Source organism: Lolium rigidum, chromosome 4 (genome assembly GCF_022539505.1).
Source record: "Lolium rigidum isolate FL_2022 chromosome 4, APGP_CSIRO_Lrig_0.1, whole genome shotgun sequence".
Taxonomy (NCBI): Eukaryota; Viridiplantae; Streptophyta; class Magnoliopsida; order Poales; family Poaceae; genus Lolium; species Lolium rigidum.
In genome coordinates this window covers 164,972,314-164,995,340 of record NC_061511.1, presented here as the reverse complement: position 1 = coordinate 164,995,340, position 23,027 = coordinate 164,972,314, and the positions used below count along the sequence as shown (strand labels likewise).

The 23,027-nt window shown below is 44.0% G+C and overlaps 1 protein-coding gene, 2 non-coding genes and 1 pseudogene across 3 annotated transcripts; all 4 read left to right on the top strand.

Moving 5' to 3' along the window:
- Positions 1–4,507: 4,507 nt before the first annotated feature.
- TRNAL-AAG lies at positions 4,508–4,588 on the top strand. Its single transcript has one exon. It is a non-coding gene; the product is annotated as a tRNA-Leu (tRNA).
- A 2,118-nt stretch (positions 4,589–6,706) lies between these two features.
- LOC124708822 (ATG8-interacting protein 1-like) lies at positions 6,707–10,637 on the top strand. Its single transcript, XM_047240474.1, has 3 exons — positions 6,707–6,962; positions 8,307–8,997; positions 10,354–10,637. Exons 2-3 carry the CDS (start codon positions 8,317–8,319, stop codon positions 10,468–10,470), a joined length of 798 nt encoding a protein of 265 aa, XP_047096430.1. The 5' UTR covers positions 6,707–6,962; positions 8,307–8,316; the 3' UTR covers positions 10,471–10,637.
- Positions 10,638–14,598: 3,961 nt separating this feature from the next.
- Positions 14,599–14,679, top strand: TRNAL-AAG. Its single transcript has one exon. It is a non-coding gene; the product is annotated as a tRNA-Leu (tRNA).
- A 1,367-nt stretch (positions 14,680–16,046) lies between these two features.
- LOC124706221 lies at positions 16,047–22,510 on the top strand (annotated as a pseudogene).
- Positions 22,511–23,027: the final 517 nt, after the last annotated feature.

Genomic DNA, 23,027 nt, shown 5'->3' with positions numbered 1-23,027 from the left:
GCAACTGCAATGCAATGAAGCAAAAATATGGCAGAATTTGATGGCATTTCACGTTGCAGAAGAAGGTCTTGATGAGGATTAGTGAACTGAAGATCCGCAAACTTAACTGCTGAGACCAGGACGGCCCGCCTGTCAGCGCCACATAATCGAAACGAAAAGTTGGATTGTAAAACTGGCAAGATCAAGAAGATCGTCAGCTTTTGGAAGATCTTCAAGTCACACAGGCCTTGGGAGTATGTATATTGCTGGTGGGAGTTACGGTACGCCCTTAACAATTCCATACGTTTGACCTTTATTTTAGCAGGGAATTAAGGAGTGATAGGCTGTCAAACGCACCTTCATCACTGAACAAATTGGGCCTAGTTATTGATTAGTAGTTATTTTTAGGAGGGAAGTTACTTATTCGTTGTGTCGTGTGGAGTACTCTACATTGCTGTTTTGCAGGTGCATTGGATCTGACCGGCAAGAGATTTGGGTTATGCTGCCATCATGGCGAGCCAGAACACAGAGCGGGGTTAATCCTGGAGATGGTGACATGCTGTCAAATCTGAAATCGTCCAATTCAATTCCTTCTCCATTTGCTCAAAATGTCTATCTTGGTGTCACGATTTGGCTACATATACGGGTTTCCTTAAAATTGTCAGGTTCTGCTTCTCTTTGTGTGAGACATGCTTGCGGAATGGGTAAAGATCACCGCGGCATGTGGCTGTACACAGCTGCACATCCTCTACTACTGCAGATCGACCCAATGTTGCTCGTGCTGCACTGCTGGTACAAGCAGGGCATACAGACTACTATAGTCGATACACATATACAGTTACTTTAAGCCCGTAAAAATGCGAATTGAAAATCTGAAGTTCAGTGCACCGAACTTGTATTTACGGGACGGAAAATGGTTGGCGCAGAACAGAGACCGTAAACCGAAACTTAAAAACAGAATATTCTATTCTGTTTTTCAGTTTCGGTTTACGGTCTCTATTCTGCGTCAGCGGGTTCCGAACCCGTAAAGGCAGAGTTTTTTCATAGAATTCATGTGCGGCACATACAATAATCTATCATAATTAATCAAATAATCATCCAAATTATTACAACACATAAACAATAGTCTGAATGAAATTATTACAACAGTTTTGGGAAAATTGAACAAATGAAAAATGTCTCAACTAAATTACAACAACTCTCAGAAAATTAAACAAATGAACAAATGTCTCAACAATGATACATGTGACAAACAAATGAATGGAATGGTAGGATCAAAGACGACGGCCATGTCGCTGCCAGTGGTGCATCTTCAAATCATAGACGAGCTGGGCATGGGTACCGGCATTCTCAATCTGCCGATGTGTTTTCAAGAAAAGGTTCAATGCGATCCGGATTGCGTTGAGGTTCCACTCGGGTGCCAACATTGTCATAGAAGCAGGGCAAGTTCAACTCTCTTTTATCCTCCATGATCATGTTGTGAAGAATCACACAACATGTCATGATATTGACAAGGGTTTTCTTGTTCCAAAATCGGGTTGGGTCACGAACAATAGCAAACCTTGCTTGCAAAACACCAAAAGCTCTCTCAATGTCCTTGCGAGCTGCTTCTTGAGTTTTGGCAAATTCAGCTTCAATTCTATCTTGGGGATCTTTGATAGACTTAACAAAAGTTGCCCAATCCGGATAGATGCCATCCGCTAGGTAATATCCCATTGTGTACTCATTGTTCATGACCTTGTAGTTGCAAGTGTGGTGTTTTCCCATTTGCTAATTTGGCAAACAAAGGAGACCTTTGCAGCACGTTCATGTCATTGAGTGTCCCCGGAAAATAAAAAACAGTGTCAAATCCACAAATCTTGTGATGCAACAGCCTCAAGTACAATGGTTGCATCTTTGCTCTTGCCACAGTACTGTCCATGTCATGCCTTTGGACAATTCTTCCATGTTCAATGCATACAATCAAGACTACCAAGCATGCCAGGTCAACCTCTTTTCTCATTTATCTCCATCAAGCGTTTGGTGTCATCCTCATTGAGAGCTCGGAGATACGTTGGCCCAAACAACTTGATAATCATGCGAGCAAACCTGTAGACTGACTCCGAGGTAGTATCTTCGCCAATTCGAAGATACAAGGATGCCATACGCAATGACCCTCATGGCAGCAGAGATCTTTTGGAACGCGCTGAAACCCATCACCCCGGCGGCATTCCTATGTTGCTTGAAGTAATTCGAATTGGCTTCGCGGGCCTTGACGATACGGACGAACAAGCTACGCCACATGCGATACCTCCTACGGAACAGATGGGGAGGATAGATAGGTAAGTACCCCCTCCGTTTTGGTTGGATTGAACACACCAGAAAGATGTACCAGGACGTGAACGAACTAAGGGAGGTGACATATGTTTCTAGAGCCACTATTAATTAACATAATCTTAAATAAATTCAATATAGGACGTGTTTGGATCCTCTCCGCTCCTGGATGGCACTCCTAGAGCGGGATAGAGTTATAGTCATTTTTACGGAGCTGATAAAACCGAGATCTCCGTCGCTTTGTGGATTTCGGTAGAGCGGATGCTTTCTGAACGGACACATAGTCAGGACGTGATCGAGGTGTTCCTGGCCATCATCAAATTCTCCTTTTCCATGCGTCTCCCCGGTCCCTAGTTCCAACCAATAGGTGGCCACCTATTTTTTTTAGATATGCCAGTTAAAATATTATTAGATTTCATATATACGTGTGCGGAGCTTTAAACACTTTTTACTGTGTGCCTATTGCTGCAGTAATATTCATCGTTGTTTTCAGGAGTAACTTTCTAGATTTTTTTTTTTGAAGCGGAGGTTGAGTTGCATCGAATAGATGCATACAACTTTCTATTATTGGGTAACTTTGTACAGTAAAAAGAATTTCCGGAAAGAAGGTTGAGCTTGTGGCCTCACCCATATTATTATGGAAAACGCTTGGTATCAGCCGGGGGATCGCGCGAGCCACATCCTCCGCCTCGTCTGCCCGACGCGTGTCCCCGCGGACCCCACCATCTAGCGCTCTATTTTAATCTTCTTCCCCAACCTCTCGCCCGCTCGTTGACCCGTGACTTCGCAGACCACCAAAATCATCGCCGAGCCAAACTGCGCCTCCCTCTCCTCTCTACCCGACGACGTACACATAGGTCCCACCCCTCCTCTCGCCGCCGCAGACAGAGCCTACTGGTAGCGGCGATTCAGGGCGCCCACGACATCACCTGTGAGCTATGGCTATGGTCTACTCGGCGGATCTGCCGTCCCCGCCTCTGCCTTCAGATCCCACCGCATAGTGCGGCGGTGATGCGGCGGAGGGAGGAACGGCTGCGGAGGAGGCAGTCACCACGGCGAGCACGCCCCTCCCTCTCACGCGAGGTCGTGGCGGCCGCGCTCTCCTCAAGTGGCTGCGGCTGGAGTTTCAACCGACCACCACTGATGCTGCAAGGGCTATCATCGATCGATGGCGCTGATGCTACAAGCAGCAGTAGTCGTTGCTACATCGGCCCACCGTCCTTGCTACATCGGGGCCGCCGGCGTTTCTACATGCAGCCGCGGCCGTTGCTACATCAGCCCGCCGGCGTTCCTACATGCAGTCGCGGCCGTTGCTACATCAGCCCGCCGGCGTTGCTACATGCGGTCGGCGCCCTTGCTACATCAGTTCGTCGGCATTGCTACATCAGTTCGCAGGCGTTGCTACATCAGTCCGCCACCGTTGCTACATGCGGCCGCCATCTGGTCCGACGACGTTGCTACATCAGATCGACGTCGTTGCTACATGCGGCCGCGGCCGTTGCTACTACCGATGGCCGTTGTTGCTGCACGCCATGGGCGTAGGTGCTACCTACTGAGGACGCCGTTGCTACTACCGATGGCCGTTGACGATTTTCATTTTTGCTACATTAGCATATTTCTTTTTGCTACGTGGTCTCGGGCGAGGTCTCCGGTGAGCTCAACTTTTTTATTTTCTTTTCTGAACGAACCTTTTTTGCTTCAGTCATTTGCTGCCGGGGGTGATTTTTTTGCTGTCGGAGGTGTTTTTTGCTACATGTAAATCTAACCGTCAAAATGGTTGATCCGACGGCTAGGGACCCGGGGGATGGGGAATCAGATCCCCCGGGGACGCCCAGCAGTTTCCTATTATTATTGGGTAACTTTGTAGATGAACGGAGAAATAGTTTTGATTTGTGGGGGGCAAATTATTCGTGTACTCACGGGCAGTGGGGGCTGGCTGTTGTTTTAGACTTGGCCAAGCGCACAAGGCATGCATTACCTGCTCACTGCCGTATGCACAAGAAATGGCCTGGGCCCATGCAGAAGTCTCGAACATTCCCTCCCACCCCAGACCCCACACTCCAGCGGCAGCGGGTATCCTCCTACTTCACCGCCGGACGCAGCGCCCGTGGTCACGCAATAGGCCGGTGTCGTACGTAGGTGCGAAGACCACATGCGTGTCGGTTGATTCATTTAAAGAGATTATATATGGTATCACACGATTTCATAACACTAAGATCAGATGGCCGAGTTGGTCTAAGGCGCCAGATTAAGGTTCTGGTCCGAAAGGGCGTGGGTTCAAATCCCACTCTGGTCAAGTGTTTTTTTGTTTGCAAAAGGTGTTCAGTAAGGTTCGTATAAGGCTACAACGCTGGGCTCCTATTCTGTAACCACCAATTGTTTTATCTTATTTTTTGGTTTATGTTTTTCATATAAATTATTTTAAAAAAAGGCAAGAACAATTTGTAAAAAAAAGGACGTGAGCCTTTTGCCTTCACATCAATGTATGGCAGTTTTAATGCTTAGAATGGAAGAAGAGGTACGCACAAGTATACCCGTGAAAACTGAATAGAAGATTATGCAGACATGTATGGCCTCTTTCCAGTGTGATCTGTAGCCATTTAGTTTGATTGTGTTAGTGAGGCTCACAGGACATAACGCAAATTGATAGAGTAAGAAGAAATACGGTGTCGGATTCTCTATTTGTGTGTTTCTTTTTTCATTAAAAAGGTTTTCCTTGAACGGTCTAATCTGATCAACGAGGCAGAGAACAGAGCATGAAGATTGAAGAAGAACTTGCCGGCTAATTGTCAAAAAGTTATAGGGTTCATTTTGTATATTTTGCATGGATTGTTAAAATTTGCACCTCTCTTCTCCGACCGCCGGCTCCCCTCTTGCGCTCTCGTGCTTTCTGTTACATGGAGCTACTGAGGATAGTGTTCTTCGTTGATGGCGGTTTGGCGCTCCTTGCATATGATAGAAGCTTTCTTTGGGGCTTTGAGATTGTGCGCCTTCTTTTCCATGGTGCCGAGCAATAAGTAGAACCCGAAGGTGGTCAGATGAACAAAGGCGTCTAACTAAAAAGAAACGGTGGCAAGAGTTTAAGAATGATCGGTCCTTTCTTTGCCCTCAGCTTCGCCCTTATATAGGAGGCGAAGCCGAGGCTTTTCATGTCGTACAAGTATACAAACATCGGGCCGCATTGGGCCTTTCCATATATTGATACAAGTTTCCCTATATTGACTCTACTTTCTTAGGTGGCACATCTTCGGCTTCATGGACCTCCAAACCTTCGGGTCCGTAAGCCTTCAACTCCTAATATGCTTGAAAACATAAACCAGGGATATATATGTGACATGTCCATTAGGCATACCCATGTCACAAGGTAACGACGACATCGTCAGCCTGTCCCCAAACACGAGGTGAAGGAGGAGTTCAGCACACTAGCGAGGAGGCGCTCCCTCTTGCGAGCCATAATGATTGGCAATCCGCGAGAACTAGCGTGGCCGTCGGTAGCTTGCGCATGTGCTGCCCGAAGCCGCAACCAAAGTTGGAGGAGGATATCGACGGCGGGGAGTCGTAGCTGACCACTTACCTTCGCCTTCTCTCTAGCATCTATGATCCTGCATACATGCCTGGCTACAACAAGGCGTGGCTGAACTCGGTGAACGAACACCACGCCTCGAAGGGGTTGACCGAGGACATGATTGAGCGGCGCAACTTCTGTGACTTGGCTTCACCAAGTCAGATAGCTACAGTGCCCTGACTTGGCATGCGAGCCGTTGGATCGCAAGTAGAGGGCAGGATCTAGGTATTACACTGTAGCGAGGTATTGTAGCGATGGGGCCTGTAGCAATCAACCTTGTAGCTGTGTACTGTAGCCAGGTCCAGTGGTTAGAAATCAGCTCAAGTTAGAGATATTGTAGCTCCGTGACTTGCCTTAACCAAGTCAGAGAATCATGAGCGATGATTGAGGCGTTGATTTGCGAGGTAGGCTGGCAAATCGTTGACCTCACACGTGACGACGATAATATCGGCCCTACCAGTGGCACTGGACCCAACGACATCCTCAAGGACGAGCCCGACCAGCGTGGAAAGAACAAGGTCGATGACTCTGGCTACGGGTACTTTGCCGTTAGATTAGTTTGGTTTAGACAAATTTCATTCAAGCTATGTAAAATATCATTAAATTTAAATAAAAATATACATTATACGTTTAAATCTAGTTTTTCAAAAAACTGTTTGAGAAATGTGTGGTAACGAAACATATATTTATGACGAGGACATCTTTGGTGAACACGACTAGAAATGCTAGAAATGCTGGCCGAGACTAGGTTTGTCACGTGCAATCTTGCCACCTGATGCTTGTCAGTTCATAGGGCCCGCTCACCATCCTAATCATAGATGCCTTCTTGTCTAAAAAAAATAAAACATTGGTTCCTTTCCCAACCGCAAATCAATCATGAACCAGTGAACCACCCGGAATCCATCGAAAACATGGAGGAGTAGATATTCGTACCCAGAACGGATTCTGGAATAGCATACAAACACATATTGAGCGCATATAAAAAATCATCGTGCAGGTTCGAGGGCTCCAGCCAACCTTGTCCCTGCCTCCCCGAACCCGCCTGGACTCGATCTCCACCCTGACCGCCAGCTCCTCCCCTCTTCCTCTCGTCGACAAATCTCAGGTATCCCTAGGTGCGCGCGACCTTATACCGTCTTCTGCTTCGGTGTTCCGTCGATGCTCGCCGTCGTGAGCTCTCTACTTAATTCCGTCGGGGCGGGGGGAAATCGGTTATCGTTCTGTTCTTGGGTGCCACGGCAGCGGTAGAAATCCTTGGCGGTGAGGTATCTTCGATTTGACCGCTTCGTTCTAGGGGTCTGTTTCCGCTAGTTCTTGGGGTGCGAATAGTATTGGATTTGTGCGGCCCAGTTCTTGCGCTAATCAAGCAGGTTGAATGTGGGCCGAAGGTTGCTTCTCTGGGCGCGCACGAGCTGTTCGATGATATGTCTTCATGTCTGTTCTACACTCGCGCATCATCACCCGTATGAATTGCAATACTTGCAGTTTCTTCTGTCTGGTTTGCCCAACAATGGGGGAATTGAAACCGGAAATTGAATCTCTTGTGCTCTTGTAGATGTCTTTAGTCTGTTGTGGTTCCACTTCTTATCTAGGCCGCGTTTGCAATATATATTATTTTTTAACCAATGAGCATCCTGGTGTACAATTGCAGTGAATTAAAGATACCCTTTTGCTAGTTCTAGATCAACCGAGAATTAAGTTAGTTTAGATCAACTCCATAACCATTATATTTGCATTGAGATTACACATGGGTGTGCAAATACATGTGGGTATGCAATTGTACATCTTTTTCCCGATTACACATAAATCGCACATGAAATTGGGTGACCTAGAATTAAGTTATTTCTAGATCGGCTGAGAACTAGCCGTGTCCTTCAAGATAATCCAATAACAACACATATGATATGCCTGTGTCTTGAAGGGGTCGGGTGGGCCATTCGGGGCTTCTTGTGCAACAGTGTTTGCTTTAGGTTTCCATTAATTAATTTTACGTACTCACAACCAATATCTTAGAGGTCCAGGTAAAATTCTGACATGTTCCTACCAATGTCTTCTGTTCAGTGTGCGGATCATGACTTGTATGTTAAAATTTCAAATAAGATTTCAGATAAGTTGTGATCCACTACCATTTGTGCTTATATGCCCATGATGGCAATATTTAGACACCAACTGAGTCTACCTTTCTTGCCTGCTGGTGTGCTCTAGAAATCGGGGCATGGTGGTTGACAAATGAGCATAGGGCTGGTTATGTTTGCTTCTAGTTACATATAAATGTGTCTTTTTGGTACAAACTGGAAATCAGGACCTATTATTTCCGAGAAAAATAAGCCCCCACTGGGCGAATGTATTTAGATTAACCGGATTGTGTTTTGACAACATAATGGCATCTGCGCCAGCCTTCCTCTCTTTTTTTGTTGTGTCTAATTTTGAGGTTTGCTGTTTATGTCAGGTTTTTATGCATGGCAGATCAAAAGGTTGCTGAAGCGTCATCTCTGGCTGATGAATACGATATGACGATTCTGACTTCATCAGCATACACTTCGCCACTATTCCAAAGAGGATTTGATTCAGTTTATGTGCCTAAATATGGGGATATGAGTAATAGTCAGCAAGGTCCATATCCTGATTTGTTTACATCAGATGTCTTTGTGTTCCCTCCAAGCGAGCATGAAAATTTGCCAATAGAATCGGAGCTTGATGGATTGAACACTAACACAGATGGTCTGGAAGGTAGTTGCGTTGGGAATTTGGTTGACGGCAGTGATGAATCACACCAACAAGTTGATGACAAACCGCACCAAGAAGTTGATGAAAAACCACAGGAAGAAGTTGATGACAAGAGTGATGAAAATCTGTCTTTCAGCAGTGACTTACTGTCCGCTATTGAAGCTACCAGCTCTGAGTCAAAACTGTCTGAAATACATGCTGATCAAGAGAAAAACAATATGTGCAGCAAGTCTGATCTTCCTTGTGAAGGATGGTGGCAGAGGAAATCGACACGCGTATTTTATAGTATAAAGGGGGTGACTACAGTTTCCATTGTGGCAGCTGGTGCTTTGGTGGGCTTTGTCATAATGGGCCAGAGGTGGCAGCAGGACAGACTGCACCTTCATCAATTTCAGTTCAGCGTCAGTGGTGAGGTATGCTATCTGCCTATATCATCTGAAGATTTTTTATCTCGTAGAGCTTGCAGTATATCTTTATTACTCATTGTTTTTCCTATATTTATTTATTATATCTGGATAAACCATGCCAACAAATGTACTATCCCTCTTGATATGGCCTGGAACATTCAGAATACCAACAGTTAAGCTAAGCCTTCATGCATCCTGTTTGTGACTAGAAGTGTTAGATTTAACCTCCAGAATTTTCACTATGGATGAATATTACTAGAACTCTAATGTGTGTGTGTTTGTGGGCGTGTGCGTGTCTCTGTGGCCAGGTGGGACTGTTTCTTATTTCTTGTTTCCTATATATATTTACATATTTCCTAATTAACTGTTACCATCACTTAGAGATGCTATCCCTGAAAATAGAGGGACATGCGTCCTTATTTCATTAGGCAAGAAAGGGTAATCACATTCTAAGCCACCAAGTAGAAACCACTCGACAATCCCCGCATTATTAATATGTTTCTGAAGTTATTAGAACACTTCATTTATGAAAAAGAAACTACTCTTATCTCGGAGACACATTCTTTTGGTAATTTGATCCTGTTTTGGTGAGAATTGTTTCATTTGGGCCTTTCCTATATAAAACACTACTAGCTTATTTTACCCAGGATGTTGATTTCATAAGTTAAGCTGGTATTAGTGGTTTTATTGTTTTGACTTTAAGGACTAGTTGTTTTCAGATTTTTTCGTGACACCATACCGTCATTTCTAATCCTTTCTCCAACACAACCGTTATTCATTAATTTTAGTTGGCACCTTCAAATCTCCTGATGTTGCAAAGTAGCTAGATGAGTACCAAAACTAAAAAATAATAACTCCTGGATTTGGCTTTTTATTAGAATACAAGCTGGAAAAGCCTTTGAAGCAAATCAGTTATGTCCTAGTAAATGTATGGGCCACTGATAGGGAAATGCACTTTGGCTCATAGGAGCATATGCTCCCATTATGTGAATCCACATTTCAAAGTATTAAAAAATTCTAAACTAAATTTTTACATGTACATCTAGACATTTTATGTTGGTACACAAGTTTTCAAAAGAAAAAACATTTTTCTGTGGCTCCTGTAAAAAAGACAAATTTTAATGCTGTAACACGACTACGTACAGAACATTTTTTTGTCTTTTTGTACACACCACATAAAATGTTATTTTTCCACGAAAACTTGTGAACGAACATAGGATGTCACAATGTATAAGAAAAAATTTATGTCAGATTTTTTTTGACATTTCTAAAATTGTATTTTATTATTTTCTATAATGGGTGCATATGCACGCGTGTGCCAAAATGCCACCTCCCCACTGATAATTAATTCTGTTTTTACAGAGCATGAACCGAATGATGGGACTATTCAGCCGTTTGAAGGATGGGCTTCCAGGGAGCCAGCAGCTAAGGTCTCTGCTGCCCACTCGTGTATTCCCTCAACAGCCACTAAGCGCTTGAGTGGAACAGCAGCAAATATTGATGGCAACTGGAGCTACTTTGATATATGATTTGTTTTTCTAGGATATGATATTAGATAGCAATTTTTTTCCTGTATTAGTATTAGTACAACCTTTTGAATTTTATGCTTGTGTAAATTTGTGGTCAAGCTTTTGATGGTAGGAGAACATGGTTAGAGCATCTCCAACAGACGCTCTAAAATCCGGCGCCATAAACGCTGCGATTCGGCGCGCCGTATACCGTTAGCGCGCGTGTTAGCGAATTTGCCCGCGGCAGAGGCGCTATTTTCCAGCGCGCGTTGCTGCGCGAAAAACGCACCTCCGGCAGAGGCGCTATTTTGCAGCGCGCGCGCGGTATAAAGTGCTAAATCCGACCGTTTTTTGAAAATTTAAATCGAACAAACTATGAAAATTTGATCGAAAATACGAATATATTTTATAAAAGTTCGACGATACAATGCGACACATAATAAACTTCTACTCGGAGGAGTCCCAGTTGAAGTCCGAGCTGCTCGGAGTAGTGGACGACACCGGCGTTGTCGTCCACTCGAAGGAGGAGGAGGAGGAGACGACGACCGTCGACGGCCTCGCGCCGTTCTTCTTCTCCTCCGCCTTCCTCGCCGCCTTCGCGGCCCTCGCCGCCCTCCTCTTCGCGATCTCGGCGCGGCGCTTCTCGCGGGAAGCTTTCTTTGCCGCCTTCGCCGCCGCCTTCTCCTCCTCCTTCTTCTCTTTCTCCGCGTAGAAGGCCGCCGTGGAAGTTCATCGCGCGGCGGCTGCGGCCCAGCCGCCACGCGACGGCGTCGTAGGCACGCGCCGCCTCGTGCGCTGTGTCGAAGGTGCCGAGGCGGATCCGCTCCTCGCCGGAGCGGATCTCCGCGTCGAATCGGCCGCTCGGCCGCGCGCGGACGCCGCGGTAGCCGGAGGACGAGCGGCGGCGCGGCGGCATCTTCGCGTCGAGGTGGAACGGCCGGAGGTGGAGCGGCGCGGGAGGGAGAGCGGCGCGGGAGGGAGAGCGGCGGGGAGAGAGGGCACGGGAGGAAGACGCGTGGGAGGAGTGGCGGTTGGCCGCTTCGCGCGTGTCGTCTAAATAGCGCGCGCGGCAACACACGCGGCAGATTTCCCGCGCGGGATAGCGCGAAAGCGCGCGTGGCGGTAAATTTTTTAGCGCGCGCGTCGTTTTCCCGCGTCTGCTGGAGCAGCGCGGCAGCGTCCGCGCGCGCCAAAACGATGGTTTTTTTGCCGCGCGGGACGTTTAGCGCGTCTGTTGGAGATGCTCTTATATGTACCTGAAATTGTACAAATTCGCAAAAGCAACACACACGAACCAGACAGCAGGCAGATCTTTGGTAATAGTATGAATTCCTACTTTTTTGTTTTGCTATCCTGTCATTCTGTGTCTTATGTGGCAAGCTCAATTTGGCACAACTGTACTTGTTGGGATAGGACTGAGATGTAAATAGGGAAGCGAGTGGTGACTGTAAGATAGAAAATTGATATACGAAGGGGAGCGAGATGTAGAAAGTAGTAGAAGCTTTAGTTCCTCACTCTTACTACACTGTTCATCGTCCAGAAATTTAATCAACTATGTCCAGGGATTCTGTCAGTTGTTGGGGAATCAATTGCTAGCTTCCATCATGGTATCAGAGCAGGATGATTCCATTGCATTTCCCCTCCTTTTTTTTAGTGGAATCAATCGTGGTGATACCGGAAGGGCCGTTCTGCGGGTTGCTTCTGTCGCTGCAGAAGCTGTTGGTGCTGCTGGTTTGTTGGGGGCGAATTGAGCGTGTCGTTGCTCAGGTCCTTCGCGATCTGGACGAGGTTGCTACTTACTGGTGGTCTGGGCCTGTGTGAGAGACTTGGGAAGGCAGTGTCTTGCTCAGAGTGAAGAGTCCCAGATAGCTGTTGCGTTTCTGGTTAGTACGGGTCTGTTGTTCTTGCCAATATTGACGACCATGAGGCTTGAGAAACGAGGTAACTACTGCAAAAAAAGGAAAATCTAGATGAAACTGTCAACCCAACCAGCAAAGTCTGAATAATGTTTCCTTGTTAATCTGTTTTATTTCAAGCACTGAATCTCCTCTTTAAAAATTTCCCTACAGCAGTAAATATTTGACTGCTTGCTCTGATAAATAAATGCATTCGTCGTTTTCCAAATGGCCCAAGCTGCCAAGCACCAAGCTGTACAATCCTCCCATATAAAAGGCTTTTGAGATATTCCATGAGAGCTGATATACAATCTGAGCATTCTGGAGTTGAGCCTCTGAGATATGGGGCATCTTCATTCAGTCGTTACTTTTCAAGAAAGTGGGTGTTTGGGGTGAAAATCTCATCATGCCCATCATGTCGTTTCTTTCACGTGTTGTCTTGGTGGTGGTTGTATTGGTGTTGCTAGGCCTGAGATGCTATAGCGGGACTTTTATTTCTTAGTTTTTTTTTGGCTGTGTGCATCCGTACTGCCGTTAGGGTGTTGCGTTGTTGCAGAGGCTGGGTGTGGGTGTAATTGGTATCTTTTGATATTAATGTATTCTCTTTATCGAAAAATGTCGTTGCTTTCCTCTGGTCAAGTATTATAGTGCACGTCTTCAACGCCTCCTGAAAACATTCGGCACGTGGTGTTTAATCAGATCTACAGTTCTTGGCATTGGAGACAAGGTCATTCATTCCTAAGAAGCATCCATGATAATTTTATGTATGTGCGCAACCTTTCAAAAAAACTTCACAAGAGCAAAATCCCAATGCATCAAGCACGAAGCTAAACTTTGGATCGCTTGAGTTTTGTAGTGACCGGAGAGTAATCCCTTTTTTTCTACTTTTGTTTGAATTTGGTTCGTCTTGTCAAGATACCCCTTCTTAATTAATGAATGGTAATAAATCTTTTGTCCCTTCTCAAACAAAAGAACCTACGGTTCTGCGAGCCTGTAGTGTTTACATGACATCTGACAACAGTTGTGTCTAGTCTGCTCAGACCAACAATCGCTTCATGGGAATGAAAATTTGATAGCAGCGTCCAGCCAAGATGCCAGAAAATTTGAGTTTTGTATTGACGGGAGAGTAATCCCTTCTTTTCTACTTTTGTTTGAATTTGGTTCATCTTGTCAAGACAGTCCTTAATTAATGAATGGTGAAAGATCTTTTGCCCCCTTCTCAAACAAAAAAAAAAAATCTACGGTTCTGAGAGCTTGTAGTGTTTACCTGACAGCCGTTGTGTCTAGTCTGCTCAGACCAATAATCGCTTCATAGGAATGAATATTTGATAGCAGCGTCCAGCCAAGATACCAGAAATTAAGTCTAAGCACTAAGCACGAATGATGCATCATCCGCCCCAGTATATGCACAAGCTGCAGCAAGATATGAAGTGCAGCAGTGGTACTTTTAAGAACAAGAGCAGGTGATGATACTGATATTGTGTGATAATACTGAATAGTGGTATTTGACTTGAGTCAGCTTACTCTTCCACTGAAGTAGATGTTTGGGTTGTAAAACCTTTTGGTACTGTTCTTTTGGAGCCCTTGCGTGGCTGGTTACCCTGGTCCTATAATGGGCTGCAGACATTGCAGATAATCTATCAGTTTCTGAAATGAATTCGGTAGCCGTGAGTTTCCTTAATTAAATTGAGGACCGTAAAGCAGAGACATATAGCGTCCAAATAATTGATGTAGTGAGCTGATGTACAGTACTTAAAGTGGGCACAGTGCAATACTAGGTCATGTCTGCTCATACTTCAGATCAGGCGAACCACCGTACGATGCAGGTGCAAAGCTTTGCCCTTGGGTCAGTTGACAGAGTACGTATTGCTCTCGTGACATTTAAGTTTGGTACTCCACTATAGTACAGACTAGTGCTGCTAGCAACTTAACGCAGTGACCACTACAGCCCGTCTAGAGTCAGTGTGCTGTCTGATCAGATTTGGCTCAGCATCGCAACTTCGCTAGGTCCTTTTTTTTTTTTTGTAACTTATAAAAAGAACAGCTCATGATCAGTGAAGGGTGCTTGGCCTTGCACCAGTCCAACAGAATTCAAGGCTATGGATAATCTGCATTCCCTCTCAAGAAATAAGGAAGAAGAAAAAGACCAACCAGTTGCTCCGAGGTATGAGTTAATAATACTTCTATCTGATGTATAACAAAAAGATCAGATGGCCGAGTTGGTCTAAGGCGCCAGATTAAGGTTCTGGTCCGAAAGGGCGAGGGTTCAAATCCCACTCTGGTCATGTATATTTTTTTGTTTTATACCAACTTTTTCACCTTTTTTCCTTCTTGTATTGCGAACTGACACGTACGTGCAAACCTATGTTTCCTCAGCAGGGGCAATCAAACTTCTGCTTGCCGTTATGTGCTTGTGCATTCGCGCTCTGACGATTTTATCTGTATGTACCGGTTTTGTACCTCATATCCTTGCCGACAGTTCAGCAGAGTACCAAGGTAGTATTACTGTAGTTACCAAAGACCCATTTCGAACAAGCACTGAGGTGGACGCACGTGTCTGCCCTCTTCGTCCAAATTTGCAGCACGGACACTGCGGGTTCGGATATGAAAGTCACTCCTTTTGAATTTGAATGAGAAACACGTATTTCCAAGATTCTGTTAGGTACTATTCTTTTTAGTTTTAGATTATGGTTAGGTACTATTCAGGCACACAGAATTGCCATGGGCACGCGAGTTTTGACTGGTTTTTCCACTATTTTTCGAGCCTAGCCCATAAGCCCGCAGAACCGCTCCATTCCTCCCTCAAAACAAAACAAAAAAATCACTCCATTGCCCGTTTGACTGGCCGGGTTTTGGACGGGCTGAAACCCAGCAATCCCCGGAAAACTCGTCGGGTGGAAGTGTATTGTAGACACGTCACCTCCTGCGCCTTTTTGGCCGCTCGACGCGTCGCAGAGCTCCGGCGGCGCAACAGGAAGGCGAAGCGGGCGACCTTGCCGATCAATTCCGTAGCTGATGAAGGGAGTCCGCCGTCTGCCGTCGCGGGTGTGGGGGGCGTCTGTTGTGTGTGGTTGCGACGGAGGCGGATGGGGCCTGTGCTGAGGGATGCGGTTGCAGATAGCATGTCAGCTCATAAAAGGAACCGGAACGCTGCTCGAGTTCTTTCTTTTCAGGTCAGTGGCAAATCCTGCCCTAGTTCATCGATCCCATCCACTCATTCCTCAAATTAGGGAAACACCTATTAGCGGGACTTAGATTGTCCTAGTATCCAAATAGTGGGTCTGCGATCCCTGGTGGCAGCTGCTCGCCGCTGGCTCTGCTGCCAGAAGGTAGACACCAAGTCACCAACCCCGCTGATCTTTGTATCACCCAACAGCTTCTTGTACCTTGGCATGCATTAGACTGGGCAAAGTTGTTGTGCAGTATACAATTACGGCGTCACTGAATATGACAAGGGCAACGCGTACGGTCAGTTATGCATGGATTGATGGATGGATCGACACCCTTGCTTTTGAATTTCGGTAAAACCCGAGCGCCCAGTTTGTCATGCAGGTGTTTGGTAACAACATTGGCTTTGCTAAAGAACTGGAGTAACAATAGAGAAGACATTTTGATTACCAGTTCTTCCTTCTTGCTTGTAAACATGAGCACACACGCTTTGCAAAGAGGTTCGAGTTCTCTGAATAACACCAAATGGATGCCATCGAGATCCAAATCTAGTTATGAAGTTGGCAGTTGAAATGCGTCTTCCGAACTGTTAATCTGTTACTGATCTTATTAGCTTTAGCTTTAACAACTACTAGGAATAAGATACTAAGTTTAAAGCAACAAAATTTGATTTGCATTTAGTTTCTTGGCGTTTGTATTCAAAAGGGCCGGGAGAGAGTAAAGTTCGAGATAATTCAGCTCTGTTTCTTGATAATTATGTTTTGTTCTTTTTTGTTCATGTAAGAAAGTGGAAGGGACAGTGCAGTTTGACATGATTTAGCTCTTACCGTTGTTTGTCCAGAAACAGCAAAGGTTTGATCTTTTATTCTTGTCTTTGTGGGAGGGAAAGAGCTCATGTCCATCAGTTTCATCTTCAGGTACTTTTGTGTTGCCAAACATCTGGTCAACTGAATTGTAATCTCTTGTGTCATCTTGTTTCAAAAAAAAATCTCTTGTGTCACCAAATTATTGGGCTCCTGAATTTGTTATTTTACTGAGATGCTGATTAATAGATACACTTGGTTGGGCAGAAACCCAGCAAACCCCGAGAAAACTTGTCGGGTAGAAGTGCATCTGAGAAACCTTCTCAACGCGTTGCACGGCTCCGTAGGCGCAGCAGAGCGATGACACCGTCACTTGATCCGCCGCCTAGCTAGCCTCCGCCAACTTTTTATTCGCCACCGCTGCGGCTTCCATCTCTACGCCGCCTCACCCTATCTCCCTGAGATGATGGAAGTTGAAGCCGCTGCACCTCTGATCTAGCATCTGCCTTTTTTATGTGCTGGTGCTTGTGACCAGAGTTTAAAAATTGATTTTTTATTTGATTTACTATATGATCATCCTTGGTATTGCTGTGTAAACTGATTTTTTGGTTGTTGAACTATCCTCGCCTTCCAAACAGATAAATCAATGGAGAGTATAAATGAGGAAGGTGTTCGTGGTGTAACAGTGTTTTGGGTGACAGGAATTCTCCCAATCCCAATACACTCAAATATTTGATACACTTCTGCCATACGAGGTCTTAGTGTAAATTCTGCTTGTCTATCCATAGATCTCTGCCACAAGTAAAAAAGCTGCATCAGTTAATACCCCATACGTTCCCCTCTTGATCATCTGGTACCTAAAATGCCTAGCAAAATGCCAATGATTCACATGGCATGTCGTCATAAACTGCCTTATTAATGCCAAGAAAATGACGAGAAGGTGTACACAATGACAATGATCTGACGCAACCTTCTCGTTTGTCTTAGAGCCTGTGGTGGCATGTATGATCAGTAATACCGAAAAGATTCCTTTTGGTATTTTTCGAATACTTTTGAACACTTTGGTGATAAGCTGAGTCAGCTGACCCAAAAGGAAACAGAATTTGGTGCCATCTGGTTAAATAATTGCAGCTAGGCTGTTGTTGACATGTGAAGGATCTTTCGCTGAGTCCTTGGACCAGCCATTGCTACTCCACTGCAAAAGCAGCAAACTGCGTAAGTATTCTCCTTTTCTTTTATCTCTCTCTGAGGCTACTAAATTGATGTTCTTATTTCAATGTCATAAAATCACTCCTATTAAGATTATTCTGCAACATATTTTTCTTGAATTCGGTTAATGCGAAATGGTACTGTGTGAATGGGTGGAGTGAAGAAGCACTCAGAGTATTCTTCTTGGATTTGGATTGTCTATGGAATTTGTGAAGAACAAGCGAAGCTACTGTTTCTGGCTAAAATTGTGATTAAGACTTAAGTATAGTAGATCTGGATCTTAAAGCATCCAGGTTCTCCATTTTTGACTGCAATTGCCATCACACAAGAGTTGTGATGATATCGATTGAACTTGCATCCCTAACCGCATCTATTGATGTTCAATTTAGAGTTCTTATTTTCATTTCTTCAATGGATTTTCCAAGAAAATACATGAGGCAAGCATTACGTATTTGTCTTTGTGAAAAATTGCAGATCTAGCCCAGTCAAGTACTGTCTGCCTAGTGTCAGGCATGCAAGTTTCTGAGCCAGCATTGAAGAAACAAGATTCATCGGGTATGGATGCAATGATGTCAGAAGAGTATGCTTGGCAATCCAAGTTATTGGAAGACTTCACTTGTGTTCCAAGCATAGACAGTGCTTGGGTTTTCAAAACCAGCAATGGTATGACTCTGACATTTTCACCTATACCTGTCATCAATTGTCATTTTGATTTTCCCAGAAGCTATATCAAGCTGGTCAAAAATGATCCTTGGTTCATGATTGCAGGAGACATATCAACAGCAATGTTTGCTATTAGTCAAGCAGACCTACTGGCGAACAACACAAGAAAACATATTTTGTATTCTCATATTTCGAGACATGGAACTGACCCTCTAGAGTGTCAATGGTCTCCATTCCCTATTGAAATGACCGGAGTATCTGTTGTCGTTCCATCCCCTTCTGGATCGAAACTTCTTGTGGTGAGGAATGGAGAGAAAGGTTCATGTACAAAACTTCAAATTGTTGATCAATCACATGTGGATAAAGAAATACATGTAGATCAATCTACACATGGTCCACTTTTATTGATGAGTGGTAAATTTCCAGCATAATTAATGGCTGCACTTTTCCAGCCTCTTCATCCGTATCTACTGTGGCGTGACACACTTTTTCTCGGTACAGGTTTCAAGGGATTTCCTGGAACCAAGAAGAAACCTTCATCGCATACATCGCTGAAGAGTCACCTAGACCAACACCAGCTTTTGATGATGCCGGATATAGGAAGGAGGGCTCTTCGGAGAAAGGCTGTAATAGCTGGAGAGGACTGGGGGAATGGGAAGAGAACTGGGGTGAAACTTACTCCAAAAAGGGAGACCCTCACTGTTTGTTCTTGATATTGCTAGGTCTCTCAGCACTTCTAGTGAATATGAATACTTATCCTTAATCCGAGATTATGACTTACTAAACCAAACATGTATTGATTCACTTTGTTGCCTGCAGTGGCGAAGTACGTACTGTAAGAGGAATTGCAAAATCATTGAGTATTGGTCAAGTTGTTTGGGCTCCACCATCTTCAACTGGCCATCAGAAGCATTTGGTTTTCGTGGGATGGTTAGAGCACAATGGGTTTCAGAAAACTCCTAGAAAACTCGGCATCAAGTACTGTTCTAACAGGCCGTGTTCCCTCTATGCAATTCGTTGCCCTTTCGAAGAACCAAATACGGATAACGCATCGCTTAGGTGAGCTCATGATGTAACTCCAGTGTTTTTACAGTATCTACGTACTACTGCTTTGTTCAAATGGAATATGATGTAACCCTGCTGTTGTTCCAGTGGTGGTAAATCAGACTCTGCTTCAGTAGTAGCGAACTTAACCCCAAGCATAAGCAGCGCTTTCTTTCCACGGTTCAGGTATGCTTGTGTGAATACTCTTGCATCTTCTCCAAGCATTTCAAACTCAAACAACTCTTTACTGAATAACCCAAGTTATCCTCAACAACAGCAAGGATGGGAAACTTCTGGTGTTTCTATCTTCAAAATGTGCAGTAGATAGTGGAGCACATAATGCCACAGATTCGCTGCATAAAATCAACTGGCCTTCTGATTGGAAAACAGATGAACATCTTGATATGATCGATGTGGTATGGCTATACAAGCTGCTCACCTTGAGTCATTGATTGGTTTGGTACTTCGCTACATTCTGCGCTCAGCGCAATATTCAAATTTTAATTTATGTCAGGTTCCTCCTGTAATGTGCCCTGATGATGGCTGTTTTCCGGGTCTATACTGCTCATCCATGCTATCTGATCCTTGGCTTTCTAATCACTGTACGATAATATTAACATCTGCTTGGAGAAGTACTCAAGTGATACTATTAGTAGATGTTTTAAGGTAAATAAGTAAAGGGTGCTTGCATATTCGTTTTCTAGGGCTTAATGGATCACTTTCATCATATGCTCCTGTATTTCTTTTGTCAGTGGGAAAGTAACAAGAATAAGTCCAGAACTCTCGGATTACTCATGGAGCGCCCTTGCAGTAAATGTCAGTGATGTCCTCTCTGGTAATTCTACTTGCAATCAGACAGTGTGTTTATTTACATAATCTTCTAATTTTTAGTGTTAACAACATTTATTTCTCTTCTGATTGTGTTAGTGTCAAGTAGTCCCATCGACCCTCCTCAGATTAGTTATGGCCATGAAGCGTCAAAGGAGGATCATCAAACACGCGGATGGGTTTGGGAGGAAGTTACAAGTCCGCTCATGGCAGGCAGTAATAAGGTTCCTTCCGGGCTGCTGCAAAAAAATTTATTTTATTTGCTCAATTTACTCAAACATGCATTACCATTTGTTTTCATGTTCTGCAGGTGAAGGCTTTGTTATCGCATCACAAGTTCAGTATACTCAAAATTCCGGTTACTAACCCATGTGATGAACTCTCTGACGGTATAGTCATGAAGACAAATATTATCATCTATTTTGTGTTACCCTGTCATCCTTCTCTGGTGATGCTTTTCCTATCCTCAGGTGGTCAGCTTCCATTCGAGGCCATCTTTGTGTCCTGCGAGGACAGTTCGCAGAAACCAACTGTTTTAATCCTTCATGGTGGCCCACATTCGACATCCGTATCAAGCTATTCGAAATCGTCAGCGTTTCTCGCTTCACTTGGATTTAACCTGCTTGTTGTAAATTATAGGTAGTTTTCCTGAAACATTCTCTTTCTTTCATTCTTTCTTTCTGATAAACGATGAATGCCAATGTGTCATCTTGCTGTAATATGAGAAGAGGTACACTGGGATTCGGAGAGGAGGCTTTGCAGTCACTTCCTGGAAAAGTTGGGTCACAGGTGTGTGCTCCAATTATATTCTTGGTCTTTATACCTTATGAGCCAAATCTTGTTTCTGAAACGTGTGGAACAGGATGTCCAAGATTGTCTTATGGCAGTAGACTACGTAATCAAGGAAGGACTGATCGATGCGTCTAAAGTAGCTGTTGTCGGAATTTCGCATGGTGGATTCTTATCAACCCATTTAATCGGTCAGGTCAGCATCGTACAGTCCTCGGACCATGGGAGACACTTACTACTTGCCCCATTTTTTCTATTGTTCTTGGTGTGATTTGTCATTTGGCCCCACTTCTCCAGGCTCCTGATAGATTTGCCGTGGCGGCGGCTCGAAACCCAGTCTGTAACCTGTCACTGATGGTTGGCACGACTGACATCCCAGACTGGTGCTACGCGGTGGCATGTGGAACTGAGGCCAAACACCTAGCCTCGGAATCCCCTTCCCTTGATCATCTAAGACTCTTCTACCAGAAATCACCAATTGCCCATATTTCAGAAGTATGCCCTTCCTTGTCTTATCTTAATCATCCGATGAACTGGAGTAATGAAATAATAATTACCAACAACAAAGGATTCTTGACTAGTATCCTAACGATGTGGATTCTGCAGGTGAAAGCGCCTTTGCTTATGCTTCTAGGAGGAGCAGATCTCCGGGTACCCGTTTCAAATGGCCTACAGGTAGATCCATACAAAAGGAATTAATTACAGATATACTCAAAAGAAAATTTCAGCTTGATCTCATGGTCTATTTTGAGTGTAAAGTACCATTTTTAAAATCAATCTACCTCAAAGAAAATACAAACACTTTTAACAAGTTAAATTTAACAAACTTCAGATGAACAGATTTCCCAAGAACTCCGAAACTCTGCTTTGCTTATACGTTCCCTGTGTCTGCTTGTTTCAGTACGCAAGAGCTTTGAGAGAAAGAGGAGGCGATGTCAAAATCATGATGTTCCCAGAGGACATACATGAAATCAATATGTAAGTCACAGAATAGATTCCAGTTCAATTGCCTCTTACTGCTGGATTTGTATCATCATTTCACCTTGTTTTTGGTTTCGGTCTGCAGACCACGATCGGATTTCGAGAGCTTCCTCAACATCGGAATCTGGTTCAAGAAATATCTCAAATAGATTTGAGGAGAAGCTCAGAATTTTTCAAATATCTCAAATGGATCCGAGGAGAACTTCAGAAATTTTCAAATATCTCAAATAGATCCGAGGAGAACTTCAGAGTTTTTCAGAGCAGTATTTTTGCAAGTTAGGCATTTGAGAATTGACAACAGCTGCTTGGCTTTGAAAACTATCTGAACAAAATTGCTGGAAAAAGCCTTTGAAACAGCCACTCCAAAAGGCCAGATTGTACACGTTGTGAAGTATAGCTGTACGACCTGCTCATTTGGGCCAGAGCGAGTACGGTCTGTAGGCGGTATTAGTTAACTCTGAAAATTTGATGGGCTGAGTACTGTTTTTTTTTAGAAAAAAATAAATACAGTTCAAGGTCATTCCCGATTTGCCAAAAAAAAAAAGAAGGCCACCCCCGAGCTTCACTGGTGTGTCTACTCCTGTAATCCTGTTTTATTGTAACGACAACTCTATTATTATATTCCCTGCGTTTTTGGTTACTGCAACGGTTATTATAGTTCCTCCGTTTTTATTTACCTCGTGTTCTAAGTTTAGTCAAAACCAAATCAAATTTATAGAAAAACTATTTCACATTTATATTACAAAATGCATTATGACAAGATATATTTTATGACTATTCTAATACTTTCTCTGTCTGAAAAAAATTATGTTGTAGATTTGTCTAGATACGCCTGTATTAATGTGGTTTGATATATATACACATATCTAAATAAATCTGCGAACATCTTTTTTTCGGAGGGAGGGATTACCATAGATTTTACATTATAGGTCTTGATATTTGTTTTCTAAATATTTGGTCAAAGTTTGCTAATTTTAACTTTTACTAAATCCAGAACATGAGGTAAAAAATATAAAGCTCCATTTTCCGCTTAAAAGAACAATGTTTTGGACTGGACCATTATTGAGCTGACAGGCTCTAAGTGAATTAGGGAGCTGACGGGGCATGCTAGTATGGGATTTGGGGTTTAAGATGAGATCTGGAAGAGG

Bases quoted from the DNA above. Each gene is read 5' to 3' on its own strand.
- LOC124708822 (XM_047240474.1), top strand. From the start codon at position 8,317: ATGGCAGATCAAAAGGTTGCTGAAGCGTCATCTCTGGCTGATGAATAC. The intron at 8,998-10,353 runs GTATGCTATCTG...CTGTTTTTACAG, and splicing joins AGTTCAGCGTCAGTGGTGAG to AGCATGAACCGAATGATGGG.